At 40.7% G+C, this 15,888-nt stretch overlaps 1 protein-coding gene across 1 annotated transcript in view; it reads right to left on the minus strand.

The window, feature by feature from the left end:
* Positions 1-15,888, minus strand: part of GAB3 (GRB2 associated binding protein 3) — a 192,182-nt gene that overhangs the window by 17,754 nt on the left and 158,540 nt on the right. The window contains exons 6-9 of the mRNA XM_073599402.1: positions 15,212-15,464; positions 8,794-8,875; positions 2,744-2,846; positions 57-170 (exon numbers count right to left, since the gene is read on the minus strand). Coding sequence (XP_073455503.1) covers positions 57-170; positions 2,744-2,846; positions 8,794-8,875; positions 15,212-15,464 — 552 coding nt within the window. The remainder of the gene's footprint in view (positions 1-56; positions 171-2,743; positions 2,847-8,793; positions 8,876-15,211; positions 15,465-15,888) is intronic.

Genomic DNA, 15,888 nt, shown 5'->3' on the forward strand with positions numbered 1-15,888 from the left:
GGGCAAAAGTTGTCTTAACCTCTTTAAAAACAGATGGCCATTTTGTTGCATTTTACCTTTTGCACAGGCGATGGAGATGCAGAATTAAAATCCAGTGCAAGATAGTCAAGGTTGAATTTCCTTGGCCAAGGGAAGCTTCCATTACTGGGTGATGCCCCTTGTCTCTGTTCCTTTTAATAGGAAAAAAATACAAATACATTATACAGAATTATTTCATAAACACCTATTGTTAATGTTCAATGTAACAATTCAAAATAAATAAAAAATGTCATGCCTTCCCCTTTTATCTTCAAGTGATATTAGCCCAGCATCTCAGTTGCTGTACCCATGGCTGGATGGCTGCCAGTGTGCTATTTCCCCACCATACTAATACAAACCCAATGTCCTTCAGCACTGGGTTGGCACTTCAAAAGCAGTGCCCCCCCCCCCATATGAGGGGACACCCTCTCAAATCTCCATCAGGCTCTTCCATACCACCAATGCCTAAGAACATGAAGTAATGTGCAACTTAAAAGGTAATATTTATTTTATTTATTCATTGCAATTTATGCAGTGCTTTATATATACCCTGTTTCCCCGAAAATAAGACCTAGCGTGATTGTCGGTGAAGGCTGCAATATAAGCCCTACCCCCAAATAAGCCCTACCCCGTTTCCCCGAAAATAAGCCCTTCCCTGAAAATAAGACCTACAAGGACTTTAACTAGGGCTTATTTGAGGGGTAGGGCTTATATTGCAGCCATCACCGACAATCACGCTAGGTCTTATTTTCAGGGAAACAGGGTATTGAACATATACAATAGTCCCTGCCTTCAAGGAACTTATAATCTAAATTAGCAATTACTATTGCATAAAAGTCATTATCAGTGAAAGAGTGGGAACTGGTCCATGGGAATCTCCTCTGAACCCACCATACAGTAACCTCAATGATTCTGCACTGGAATCAGTCACTGTTTAGCTGAAAGATCTACAGTGCACAAGCCTCCCAACTTAAAGAAAATCTGTGCTTTTCCCATGCAGGACAAATCAATAGTTTTACTTTATGCAGACCCCCCAAGATGCATATTCTTTCCTCCCTTTTACTTCCCCACCACTCCCTTCAGCCAATATGAGTAAAAAGCAAAGCCCGTGTAATCTACATTGCTTAATTTGTTGCAAAGGTTAGCATGGTAAGACAATTCCAGTTTGACTAAGCAGAGAATGTGCATATCTTTAGGTTAAAGCTTTGTATAATTAAGGGGAGACAGATGGTGAATACTGAAGTAATGGCAACATCATTAAAATAGCATTATGGAAAATCAGTACAAACGTATCATTTTATTTATATGGTATGCAAATAAAATGAAAAGTAAATTTAAAAGTGCAGGCAGAGAAATTTCTATTCACCTTTATTATGTCGGTTTTAATCTCAGTATAACTGTGAGCTGATAATCCTGGCTCCAATCTCTGGAGTGTATTCTCCATATATTCTGATGTAGGACCTGCTAACGGTTATCGACAATACAGGCCTCTACTGCACACACCAGAAGATATGGAGAATGCACCGCAGGCAGGAGAACCGGGGATGTTCATCTTACAGCAAAGCTTTGGCTGTCATAGTAGGACAAGAAGTTGGAGTGGGAAAGGGGGAATCATGCCTCTAGGGATTCACACAAAAGTAAAGACCCTGCTGGAATTTAAATCCATCTTTACACTTCGAAAATGTTTTTTAAAAAGTCAGTGGGTTCCACTGTGAAAAGCAACTTTATACAAATCGTGAAATTATACAATCATGAAATGTGAGCCTTAATTTTGAAGCCAGCCTGCTTCAAGAGTAAGAATGTGCCTGCTATTGTATATGACTAGCTTTAGTGAGTTATCCCTTATTAAACTGGAAGGTACATGTTATAGAATTGCTATTTGCACCCTCTAGTGAATTATTTAAAGGAATTATTCAAAACTCAAGCTGGTATAAGCTCAAACACTGAGCTTAGTCTGAAAATCTACACACATTACAGATCTGAATATATAACCTTCTATAGATCTATCAACAATATGTATTGGAAATGCCTGCCTAATTGATTACAAATTGAATAAGTCCCCATATTGTCCTAGGATTATACAATCAATTTGTCACATGTATGACCAGCTTTAGTACCCCTAATATGGCTCATTACTGGGGGGTTCATAGGCCGGCCACACAAGTTCAGCCCTAGGCCTCATGCACACTGGATGTTATAAAAATGTCAGTAGCGTTAGCTGTAGAAAGCTGTAGCATTTTTTTAGCAAAACTTTACTCCCACAAAAGCTTATGGCTCAAAAATGCTAATAAACTCCAAATAGCCATGTTTTTCACCTTTTATCAGCTGAAAAACTCCTCTTAAAACCCATTAGTTCTGGGTGTTTTTTCCAGCTAGAAAACGCCCCTGCCAAAAACCACTGATAATAGCCTATGTGTGCACGGACACATAGGATAACATGCCGGGGAGTTTACTGGCTGCAGAAAACGCCTGAGGCCATAATCAGCAGATGTAAAAACATCCAGTGTGCATGAGGCCTTATTATCTTTTACGTTTTTTTTTCTTGGGTGGGGTTGTTCTTTAATGCTTACATTGTTCAGTTATCCCACACCAGCAGTTACTAAAAAGTACAGCTATTTTACGATTTCTGTATATTGTACAAAGCATTATCCCCAGCACAACAACTGAGTCACTATATTGGTCTGCATTGGATAAAACAAAGCCAGTGCATGCACAACATGATTACCATTGGAATATAGCTCTCGTCCTCTTCTCCTGAGACAAGATTGGCAAAGATATTTGCTGAGTTAATACAGTCGCTTTCTGGGGAGATAAAGCTGGTCCGATTACTAGGAAGAAAAACATGGAAGAGGTCAGACAAGCATTTTACAGATGCTCTGAAATGCAGCCAACTCCTGACATTGCACATATGTCCCATAAACATGCCCTGCTTTTGCTGCTCTGGTAGGAACGCCAATATAAAAGTGAGGTTCCCTGGCAAAGAGTCAGCAGGAATCAGACATCACCAAGATAGGCATCTAGATGGTAAACAGGTCAGTCGTTCAGACAATTGGTTTTATGAAGGTTGTCCACCCAGCGCAATACACGACAGACATGATGTGTCTGTCTGCAATGCACCGAGCAGCTGTGTCTCCATGTAATATTTATTTGTTTCTCTTCCAAAGGCTGGGCCTGATTCATACCTTACTGCTTATTTCTCTTCTCTTTGTCATATTTGCTTTATGAGACACCAAGGGCCCTTGTATTGAACTGATCATCTGCTGCCAATGTTCAGGTTTGCAGCTGTGCTGAACACTGACACACAAGCTTCCATGAAGTCATGTTTACAAAGCACTAAAAGGATGATAAATATTAGTAAAACTAAACACTAAAAGCGTATTAAGAGTGATAACAGCAGGCCCGACGTGTCACCCAGATGGGTGTGGTCCTTATAGAGACGTCAGCGGTATCATTACTAGGCAACACTTTAATTGTACAGTGTATAACTAACAATTATTACAGCAGGAATCTGTCAACTCCAGCAAAATATACTATCAAGACAAATGGCACCCACAATGATACAATGACTCAGCCAAGGTCTCCTAAATAGACAGTCTAAAATACTGTAAACATTTTTCATCATGATGTCTGTTTGCTTTGCAGAACATCATTGTTATCTTTTCGGTTTCTTTCTGCAATGATAACATTAACATAGCTGAACGTCAACTTATCAAAACTAGAGTGGAAATGTACTGAAAAAACTGTTGTGAACATATGAGATATACCCTAAAAAAAAATAATTTCAATATCTTGGGTGTACCTCGAACGTCCTCATTCCTCTCCCGTGATGCAGCAAAATCATCAGTGACTGCATAGGCAGCCATGTGAGGCAATCTACAGAGTTTAGTATAAGGCCCACGGCATAACACCAGCCCTACTTTAAATTAGAACTATAGGCAAATGTTTGTTTTTTTTTCATTTTGGATAGAATAAGGGAGGGTTAAAACCCTATTTTATTTATTTTTGCCATCTGTGTCCCATTGCTGAGATTTACCTTCACTTCCTGTCCAATAGCCAAATAGGAAGTGGGAGGAAGTCCCCGCAAATTAAGGGAATTCCTTGGGGACCCCCAGATCACCAGAACTAATGTCTCGATTGGAAGATTTCCCCTCTATTACTTTTCTGGGGACAACCCAAAATTTAGGATGTTCTTTAACTTTCACTGATAATGGTAAACAGGACAAATAAAGAGGGTGATTCTCCTTAACAAGGGCACAGACAGCAATAAAAACTGACAGGGGTTATAATCCCTCTTCGCTCTGTCCAAAACTAAAAGAAATAGTTTTGCCCTTAGTTATATTTTAAGCAGAAATTCACCAGTTGCCTTGGACCCCTCACAGTAGGTGCTAACACTATCTACCTGACAGAAGTCTGTCTATCATACAGAATCTTTGTATCTGAATGGCCATACTGCAGGACCAGAAGTCATATTGTATGTGACATCTACAACCCCAATTTACAACTGCATAGAAATATAGAAACATAGAACACTGACAGCAGAAGAAAAAACGAAGTGGTCCATCGTGCAGTCGAACCTGAGAGCGAATATTGCAGTTGGGAGCTTTCTATTACAAAATGGTTAACCTTTTATGACGCGGGTAAAAGGTTGGCTGATACTATATGTAAACACCTGAATAACTGCACAGCTGAGAACAATTGTTAACTCATCCTTTTATCATCCACATATCATACAGGTATCATAAATAGTTAGATCATCTCATATCATGATTTACCACAGGAAAGGGATCCAACTAGGGCTAAACTCTTAGGGCATGCTTGCCCTGCGGTGACAAGGTGCTTGCCAATGGTATCCCTAAGTGCACTGATGTTTAATGCACATAGTGTGCTCTCTGTTCTAACAGGGTGCAATAAGTAATGTGCATGTCAACATTTTACATGAAAATTAAGAAAACATTAAAAAGTAACTGTAATAAGACAAGCACAACAATTGTCCATTAAGGAATGAAATGTGCATGCGTCAAGCTAAGTATAAAAAAAACACTATGTTATGCTGCTGCAGGAAAAAAGGCATTGAATGTGCGGGTATTTATCATTGGCATCTCTATTTCAAGCACCAGTGTATAGAATCTCATACCCTGGCTAGTACATAACCTTCTGCCCATGGGCACAAAGATATGTTCCTGTGCTATTCAATACTCCCATTTGCAGAATTAATTAAGCCCCTATGCATGCCACTTGTGTTGTGGTACCATGCAATGAGTAGTAATACACTTTACATACGTTGCTGCACTATGAATTTACCCACTGTGAATGGCACCTCAATGCACCCGTACTGCAGTGCACACTGCTCCATGCACACTGGGCTTAAAAAAAAACAAGTTTGCTTAGCAAACAAAAAAAAAAAAACATTTAGAGGGTTTTTTTGTACACATGTTTAGGCGTGTTTAAGGCCTCCTGCACACGATAAACCTGGGCATCAATTTTTTTAGCAGTTTTTTGTATGTATTTGCGCGTATTTTCGTGCATATGCGTTTGCGCAATTTCACGCATTTTTGCGCATGCACTTATTATTATGTTCACAATATGTCAATGGCCATTTGTTTGCAAATGTGTGTGATTGTGCGCAAATGTACGCAATGAGCGCGATTGCATGCATGAGGCGTAAATTACTGACCAAAAATGATGATTTTTCAATTTTTTTTTGTACTGAAGAATACACAGCGCTTGTTTACACGCCTGTGTGCATAGGCACATTACAATTATTGGGCTGTATTTTAGCTCAGTAAAAAAAAATCAGCTGTACTGAGCTTTTTCAAGCTGCAGTGTGCAAGAGGCCTAAGAGTGTTTAATGTGTTTTTTGCCAGAAAGCTCCAATCAAAAACGCAAACCAGAAGGGGTTTTTTTCTGCCTCTAAAGGCTCAGCTTAAAATTTGCCTCTAATCATCCTAATGTGCATGGACACATAAGATAATATTGAGTTGCTTCTACAGGCAGAATACAAAACTCCTTAAGCCCCTTTCACACTGGGGTGGTGGGTGTCTTGGTGGTAAAGCACTGCTATTTTTAGCGGCGCATTACCGTCAATTTTGCGGCACTATTCGGCCGCTAGCGGGGCGCTTTTACACCCCGCTAGCGGCCGAGAAAGGGTTAAAAACCAGCCACGAAAGGGTTAAAACCACCGCAAAGTGCTGCTGCAGCAGCGCTATGCCCGCGGTATAGCCGCGCTGCCCCATTGATTTCAATGGGCAGGAATGGTTTAGGAGCGGTGTATACACCACTCCTTCACCGCTCCAAAGATGCTGCTAGCAGGACTTTTTTCAGCATCCTGCCAGCGCACCGCTCCAGTGTGAAAGCCCTCCGGGCTTTCATATTGGAGAGACAGCAGCGGCTCTTTCAGGGCGCTTTGCAGGCGCTATTTTAAGCACTGTAGCACCTGCAAAGCGCCCCAGTGTGAAAGGGGTCTTAGACCCCTTTCATACTAAGGCCCCTTTCACACCGAGGCGCTTCTAAACCACCAGTAAAACACTGAGCGCTTTTGAAGAGCTTTTCAGGTGCTTTTGAAGACCTTTTCATGGGCTTTTGAAGAGCTTTCCATTCATTTCAATGGGGAGGGGCGTTTTTTCACCGCCCTGCCAGTGCACTGCCCCAATGTGAAAGCATTCATTGATTTTAATGGAACTAAGTTTTCATGAGCTTTTCAGGTGCTTTTTTTAACGTGAAAGCTCCTGAAAAGCATCTCAGTGTGAAAGGGGTCTAAAGGCGGTTTACAGGCGTTTTAGTGCTAAAAATAGCTCAAGTGCTTTCACACGGGAAGGCCATTATATGATATCCTCCCAGAACTGGACAACTGCGTTGTAGCCATCATTCAGAATCTACTGAAAAACCCAATTCACTGATGAATAAACCTTTTAATACAATTTTATTGTATTTATTGTGAATTAGGTGCTTTCACACTGCTCTGGTGCAGTTTCCCTGCAGCACGGGTGCAGCACAGTGTACCCGCAGTTTTCCTGTGGGTTACCAGTGCTTTCCCACTGATATGTATTAGATTGGACGTGTTTGGTGGGTTTTCTGAACCCGCACCAAAGATGCAGCATGCAGGACTTTTGCTGCACTTTTAGAAAGTGCCCCAAAAACGCCCAATCTAGTAGTGTGGGCAACCTACACGAAAACTGCACGTACACTGCGCTGCACCTGTCCTGCGGGGAAACCACATAGGAGCAGTCTGAAAGCGCCCTAAATGTGTAAACTTCTTTGATGATCTTTTTAAGGTTTCACTCAACATTCTATTAAAAAAACATCAATCATTTGCTTTTCTGCATGCATGTTCACTGAAAACAATACAGCAACCTATATATTAACGTGAAAACACTTTGTTACAGCAGACATTTGATAGGCCTGGTGATGTGTTATTACTGGAGTGTGACCAAATATCCAAGTGTGACGAATTCAAAGCAAATACATTGTAGCAGTTCACATTGCCTTCACAAGTTCACCACTGCCTTCAAGCAAAAATTGAATGCATCAGAAGTGTGCAGCATAATAAGACTGTTCAGAAACAGAACATTCTCAATTTCAAATTCCCTTTAAAAACTCAATACATTTTCACAATACATTTAAAGGCAAACTATATTAGATTTGGGTCAATTTTCCTTAACCACTTAGATTCCCCCCCCCCCCCCCCCCTTACGACCAGGCCATTTTTTGCTATTAAGTACTGTACTACTTTAAAGGATAATTTCACTCTTTTAAATCAAATAATAAATACACAGCTTTTTGCATGTAAAATGTGCATTTATTATTTTTGTTACTAGGTGCCTGGAAAGCAATGCACCCATGATCAGCAGATCATGGGTGTCATGCAGGACTCCTGCAGACTTCTCAGGGTATCTGTCTGCTCGTACTTGGTACGGCCAGGCATATACACGCTGACAGGAAGAATGAATGAACGACCAGAGCACTCAACAGCGCCAGCTGCAAAGGCGCAAATGACGTGGCCGGGCAGACGGAGCCACATTTTGTTTCAAGCAGTAAAAGCGAGCACACAGAGAAGATGCCCGCCCGCTGTCACTAGGGAGGGGGAATGGCTGCAGCTGCTGGAATATGTTCTAAAAGGTGAACCTATCTTTTAACTGATAATTGCTCGGTCATGCAAGCCTGTACCCAAACTAAATTTATATCATTTTTTTCACACAAATAGAGCTTTCTTTTGGTGGTATTTGTTCACCACTGGGTTTTGTGATATAAACAAAAAAAAAGAAAGAAAATGTTGAAAAAAGAAAACAATATTTTTTAATTGCCGACTGCATTTGGGATGCCATTAACTATTAATGGCACTGTAAGCGTGACGCATGTGCAGCTTAATTCCAAAACATGCACCAAAACACGCGTTTCCTTTGCATTTTTAAGTGTGTTCAGGAAACCAGAAGTAGTAATGGGGCCTTAGTATCAAGCTTCCAAGTCTGATTTTAACCTTCAGTTGCCATGCTGCATCTTTCAAGCAATTGTACTAACAACTAACAACAAACACAGATGAAGTGAAGACTAAATAACATGCAATCCTCTGCTCCTTTCATGAATGGACACAGCACTTTATTTTAAATGGCTGCCAGGAATACAATGATAAATCTCTGGTAATAGCAAGAGAATTGTATGCCCACATCTAATATGCCTAATTTAGATACATGTCATGCTATGTGCATAATGTTTCAAGGAATCAAGAAAAAAAACCCCAAAAAACTAAAGAAAAGAAATAATAAAGTATATATTACTTACTAAGGCACTGTCCACGTTCTTGTAATTGTTGTATGTTCTCTTATTGTGGAAAGATTCCGCAGATCCAGGGGAGGTGGGCGCACTGCAGAAACAAGTGTTTGGTGTTAGCTTATAGCATGCTACAGAGAGATATTCAATAAAACTTCTAGAATATCAGAAGGACCTAAGTGAGTTTTTTCATGAATCATCTATTATCTGATTTTTAGTAAAATGCCACTGTCAGGATTGAAAAGAGGACCAGAAAAATCTGTGGCCTAAGCTTGGCCACAAATGATCCAATTCTGTCCCAATTCAATGGCAACAAGCTGGTGAAAATGGGGCTCAAACAACAGATTTTGTTAGCATCATATGTTCAAACCACCAGTCATAAATAGGATTATTTAATTTAATAAGTATAACTTATAAATTAAAAGCACAAAAAGGTTCAGCAATACTAAAGGGCCATACACACAAGACGAATATTGGGTGGCATAGTTCAGCTCAATAGAAACCAGACAACATTCGGCTGGTGTGTACGGCAGCAGGTTCGACCGAACATCTGGCTTCTGTCAATGGGGGGGGGGGGGTTTGCCCCCCTGTCACAACACAATAGCTCAGTGGGGTGATCGCTGTACTAATATCACATAGTTAGTACAGAGGCTCCTCCCAAGCTCTTAAAGTGAAGGTCCGCTGAAAAAAATTTTTTAAAAGCCAGCAGCTACAAATACTGCAGTTGCTGACTTTTAATATATGGACACTTACCTGTCCAGGGAGCCCGCGATGTCGGCAGCCGAAGCCAATACGTCCTTCGGCTCTCGGCTGCTGCCGCCGCCATCCTTGGTAAGTAAATAAGGAAGTGAAGCCGTGCTGCTTCACTTCCTGGTTCCCTACTGCGCATGCGCGAGCCGCGCTGCGCGTCCTCTCAGGTCCCTGCTGTGTTCTGTGTCTCACAGAATACAGCGGGGGAGGACGGGGTAGGCGCCGGAAGTGGCATAGGTCACCGCAAGCGCCATGCCAGGAAGCGGGAGCAAATACCTGTATTAGACAGGTATCTGCTCCCTCCTCCCCCCTGAAAGGTGCCAAATGTGACACCGGAGGGGGGGGGGAGGATTGCAAAAAGTGGAAGTTCCATTTTTGGGTGGAACTCCACTTTAAGTTCTTTTTCGTTCAGCCCGCAGGGTAGAAGGAAAAAAACGAACAGTGTATACCAGGATTTAAGCTGAGACATTGGCTGATTGGATGCGGATTGGAAGACATTTTTCGGTCATGCCCCTTCGGCAGAAGCCGGACGACCGACTTCTGTCGGACTGGCTGCCATACACATGGGCCGAATGTTGGCTGGTTTCTACTGAACCGGCCTATGCTGCCTGATATTGGGCCCATGTGTACGGCCCTTTAGGCATAAACACTTATCAACTGAAACTTTGTGAGCTAAACAAAAAAAGTTTAGTGAGCATTATGTTATCAATGTCTTAGGCATGATCCTTTTATCTATTGTTCTGCCTGCCCTCTTAGAGTGGCCTCTTAAAGGGATCTCTTATGCATGAATGGACAATTGGACGCCCCTGCCATCGCTGAAGGATTTCCCCGATCTCCCAGAGAATTCTCCTCTGAAATGGTTATGTAGTATGCATTTGCAACAGGACTACTCCCGTGCCATCTTTTTGTGCTTGTGATTTTCTGTTGCCCAGTGTCTGCATATCTACAGAGACAATCCCCCACTAATGACCTACTGCAGTCTACACACCCTACTAGTAACCTACTACAATCTTCACAACCCTACTAGTGACCTAATGGAATTTGCAAATCCCCACTAGTGACCTACTAGAATCTGCACACCTCTATTAGTGACCCAATGCAATCTACGCATCCTACTGGTGACCTACTGCAATCTGCACCCCCCAATAGTGACCTATTAGAATCTGAACACCCCCATTAGTGACCTAGTGAAATCTGCACAGTTCATTGGTGACCTACTCCACATCATCCCTTGAGACTATTATGACATCAGCCTTGCACTTCTTTATTCTTGTTGATCTATTGTTGAATATTGTTTGAGGTGAGATATATGTCACGCTTATCTCTATATGGTACCCCCCATAGTATATATCCTGTTTGTCTGGGGTTTTTTATTGGTGCGGGAGGTGGTGTGTGGTGGTGGTGTGGGGTTTTTTGTGTGTTTTTTTTGTTTGTTTTCTCCCTTCCTCCCCCTCCATGTCTTCCAGACATCAACTATTTTTATATATTTTGCACTTTGATTGATATGATTTTTTTACTTTTGTAATGTTAAGTCCATTTATTTTTGTTATATTGCCATTATTGTTTTGTAAAGCCATATCATCTATCTTCACAAGGGCGTGCATCCTGAGGAAGCGAGAATATTGCAAAACGTGTTGATCCGTTACGCTATCTTGAAATCGCAAATATGTGTCCATTATGTCAGTTTTGAAATGGCAATTTATCTGTTCCTGTGTACTTCTTTTGAACTGGATTTTAACTTTTTAATAAAGTTGAATTGATTTTTAATTGGTATATGTCCTCTTTAAAGCACAATTAAAGTCCTAACTCACTTTCTCCTCCTCCAGCTGGTGGGAGAATGGAGAAGGATTATTATAGGATTTCTAGTTACTAAAGGGATGTTGCCATAAGAGGGGCTTTTGTGTTTTTCAGCGGGAACGTGGGGGAAATGCAGTTCTGGCGCCTCCAGCACTAAATGTATATGCCAAGGGTGCTGGGATGTGCTGTGGGATCTATTGATGTTGGCTCCTGGGGACTCTATTGTCGCTAGGGGGATCTATTGTTGCTGAGGAGATCTATTGCTTCTGGGGGGGTCTATTGTTTCTGGGGGGTCAATTGTTGATGGGAGAGATCTACTGTTGAGTGAGAGGTCTATTGTTGCTTGCTGCTGGAGAGTCTATTGATGCCTGATACTGGGAGATCCATTGTTGCTGGGCATATCTTTTGTTGCTTGGTGATCTATTGTTGCTATGAGGAATCTATTGTTGTTGGCTGCAGGGGATACTTTCATTAGCAAATTCAATACAAACTACTTTGCACCGAAAATTATACTTTTCCGTATTCTCTAGGTAAATGGTGAAACCAAAGGACAGTGCTCGGAGGTGGGTAGTGGGCATAGCCAAGGGGTGACGCTGAAAGGGGGTCTACCTGCACTTATTCTACCTGCACTTATTTATCCTGGTTCTATCCATGATTTAGAGTGGACCAAATATTTCTCCATACCCAGAACAGCCAGGTATTTCCTTTTACTGGTGCTGAAAGGAATGGTAGGAGAGTAAAAGAATAGTGAATGCGAGTGTAAAGGGCGAAGGAATAAAACAAACCTATTGCTTTGCCCTGAATGGACTAAATACAGGTTTGTTTTAAAGGTGAGAACAATTTGCCTGTCAGCATTATCAGGAGAAAGCTGGCAGAGCATCCCAGCAACACCTCTTAAAAGTGCTGACCTATTTCTCTTATGGAGAATGCCAAACAGCGACAAAGAGAAGAGTATAAAGCTTCTAATAATCTCCACAGGTAAAATTCCCAGGAAGGGGACATCCACAGGTGACAATACACAGAAAGGTGAGGAGGTCACCCTGTTTTTTGTTAAATAAAGAAGAAAACTTGTTAAATGTCGATACAAGAAAGAAGAAGAAGAAACAACTATATAATAACTTTACTGGCTAATTGGTTTTTTTATTCTCTAGTGTGAAGGTTTGAGTTCCATTAGTGATGTACTTATTCTGTCGAGAGTATGTTATAATTAATACCACGGTGGTGGGAGGTAAAATCAAAAGAGATTGCTTTCAATAACAGCACAACGTCTTTTCTTAACTCAAACTATTCCAAGAATTAGAATAGCATTTCCCTTGCTTCTGTTGGTAAGTCTACAAAGTAAAAAAAAACCTCCACAAAAATAATATTTTAATACAGGTAACACAAGTTAAGAAGCCATTAATGCCTTTTTGTTTGTAAAACAGAATGTTAGAAATAAAATTGCTTCTCTGATGAAAGCCCCCCTTGTGTGAAAGAGAACTTGGCAATTATCACCAACATATAGAGTATGTATGGGATTCTGTGAAGGATCTGCATTCTTTGCACACAAAGAACATGGAGACAAGAATAACATATAAAAACGACTTAACATCTAAAGAAAAATATATATATCCTATGGCAGGCAATTAGACTCAACAGGTCATATGTAAACGTAGGTTGGGAAATGAAAAGAAGAATTACATTGCTGCAGGTTGCTGCGGGCAACGTAAGCTTTCCTTTCTCTTCCTCCACTTTTTATAAATAAGGCCTGCTAAGGCATATTTTTAAGAAAACCAGATGCTTGTTAGTGCATACTTGGCAACATTTACAAATAATTTGCAGAAGTAATTTTCTGGCAGTCAAGTCATGGAAATATATTACGCACTGTACAACCTACTTTTGATCGACATCCCGGTGGTCTGTTATTGTCAAACACATTACATTTATAGGGTCACTATAAATAAACACTGCACCCAAATGCTTACCTGTAATTCAAAGGATATGGTAAAATATCAACTCTGGTTCAGTTTTAAGATGCAGAATGATTAAAGATAGGTCAAAGTTATTGGTATAATAGGGGATGATTTACTAAAACTGGAGAGTGGAAAATTTGGTGTAGCTATGCATGAGCCAATTAGCTTCTAACTTCAGCTTGTTCAATTAAGCTTTGACAAAAAAAAATGGAAGCTGACTGGTTTCTATGCAAAGCTGCACCAGATTTTGCACTCTAGTTTTAGTAAATCAGCCCCATAGGGTTGTTTGAACAAATATCAGCTCAATCTCTAGCAACTCCCTGATGATTGTTGTATTTAGTACTCCCTAAAGAAAAAATGAAAAGGCTGCTTGTCACCATTTATTTTTTGATAATTTGTAAAATACACCGAGTTGAACACCAGGGAAAGAATAGAAGGTGCTATGTATCTTGCTTTTGTCTGTATGCATAGCAGCCAAGGTAGAACTGGTTACAGATATTCTAGAGTTATTCGAATTCAGATACAGACTGGGCACAGTAGTTGCAAGGAACCCATACATTTGTCATTTGTTGGTAAATTACATCTGAAACAACTACAGAATGAACCTTCCCTAATGCCGCGTACACACGGTCGGACTTTTCGGCTACAAAAGTCTGACGGACGCCGACGGACCAAGTCCGGCGGACAATCCAATCGTGTGTGGGCTTCCCCGGACTTTCAGCAGACTTTTCCAGTCGCAAATCTGACGGACTTTAGATTTGGAACATGCTTCAAATCTTTACGTCGTAACTCCGCCGGACCCAGAAATCAGCTCGTCTGTATGCTAGTCCGACGGACAAAAACTCACGGTAGGGCAGCTATTGGCTACTGGCTATCAACTTCCTTATTTTAGTCTGGTGTACGTCATCACGTACGAATCCTTTGGACTTTTGTGTGATCGTGTGTAGGCAAGTCCGGTCGTTAGAAAGTCCGCCGCAAGTCCGCCAAAAGTCCGTCGAAAGTCCGACCGTGTGTACGCGGCATAACAGATCAGGAAACTTCATTCTACCTATAGGTAACTACATATAATGGTTGAAAAAAACAACAACTTTTTTTACACAGCATACACACCTGATGAGCAGTGCATTCCATGTGATATACCAATACTAGTTTTGCACATCTTATGTCTTATGGTTTATCAAAAGATAATCAGCCTAAAATGTCTCAACTCATCTGATGGACATACTAGTGATTGTTGAGGATCTAGCTCAATCATTTTCTCCCCAAATGAGGTCAGATTATCACACAATTGTGGCAGAATAATTTAGATTAACTGGGTTTCCTGTATAATTCTACTATCTTCTAATCAATTAAAGGTCTGTAGTTATAAATACCATCTAATATTTCTTCTTTGGGATCTCAATCCCTTTGTTGTTCTCTACTTCTAATTGGCTTCATTGTATTCATTTGAAGAACAATTGAATTGGTTTTAAAAATGTAGGTTACGTAAGGTCAATCTCTATAAAGCCTAGTCCTTATACAATTCAGTTTTATTGTAGGAAAAAAAACAGCTTTATCCAAAAAACTCTCTTTATTTTGTATCTGAGTTAATCATAGAAGGGAAGGGCCAATACCTTCTGTCAGAGTTTCTAATTTTTCTCCACACTACAAAAGTTTTTGTGCCGCTATCGTTGTCCTTATTGGCAAAATTCTTCTTTACTCCCTGTTCTCCTGTTAGCAAGGCAGGAAATCGAGGAGAAATCTCTTTGAAGAAGACCAAAGCAGCAATACAAAAACTTTCCAACACTACCATACTTTGTCCAAAACTTCAATAAATGTTTTGACTAGAATTGGACTTTGTTTTAGCAATGGCATACGGTATATTGGAACTGAAAAGAAAACATTTAATGCTTCTAAGTTTATTAGATTCACAAAACAGCAGTGCAACTCACTCTTTCGTCGTGGCTTCAGGTCCCGGTTCACAGGAGGCGGTTCCAGGTCTGTGGGGAGATCTGGCAAAGGGCTGGAAACCTTTGAGTTTGCAGATGCAGGGAAGGTAAATGCTGCAGTTACTGGGCTCATAGGTATATACCCGTCTGTGCTACAGTCTGACTCTGAACATGGCGGGGAAGCATTTGGGTTCATGGGGACATAGCTGTCATCTGAGCAATCTGAAGTGAAGGAATTCTGTGGTGTAAACCTGGGCTTAAAGACAAAAAAAGACATGTTATCATAACTGTGCTGTCATTAGTAGAAGTAGAAAAAAATGATAAGAACTAGTCATACACAGTAATAAACGTCACAGGGGTGAATACCTACAACAATTTGTGATTATATATAGCAGTGTTTCATAGTAATATGCCCAATACACACAAATATGAGAATTCTGAATGAAAAGATGACCTGTGGAAGTGTTTACGTTTTCGAGACCCCACAAATTAGCTGCACATAGACTTAAAAAATAATCTGGTGTAAATTGCTGGGTCCCACCAAAAACACAGAGCAGATCCCAGCTCAGCTGCAGTCTTTAAATTTGTGTTTTTAGTCCACAAGTAACTGACCACACAGGTTCTAAATGTAGAGATCACTGCCAGCCTCCTGGACAATTGGAAAGTCTAAAAGCCTCTTA

This window comes from Aquarana catesbeiana, linkage group LG09 (genome assembly GCF_042186555.1).
Source record: "Aquarana catesbeiana isolate 2022-GZ linkage group LG09, ASM4218655v1, whole genome shotgun sequence".
In the NCBI taxonomy this organism is placed as follows: Eukaryota; Metazoa; Chordata; class Amphibia; order Anura; family Ranidae; genus Aquarana; species Aquarana catesbeiana.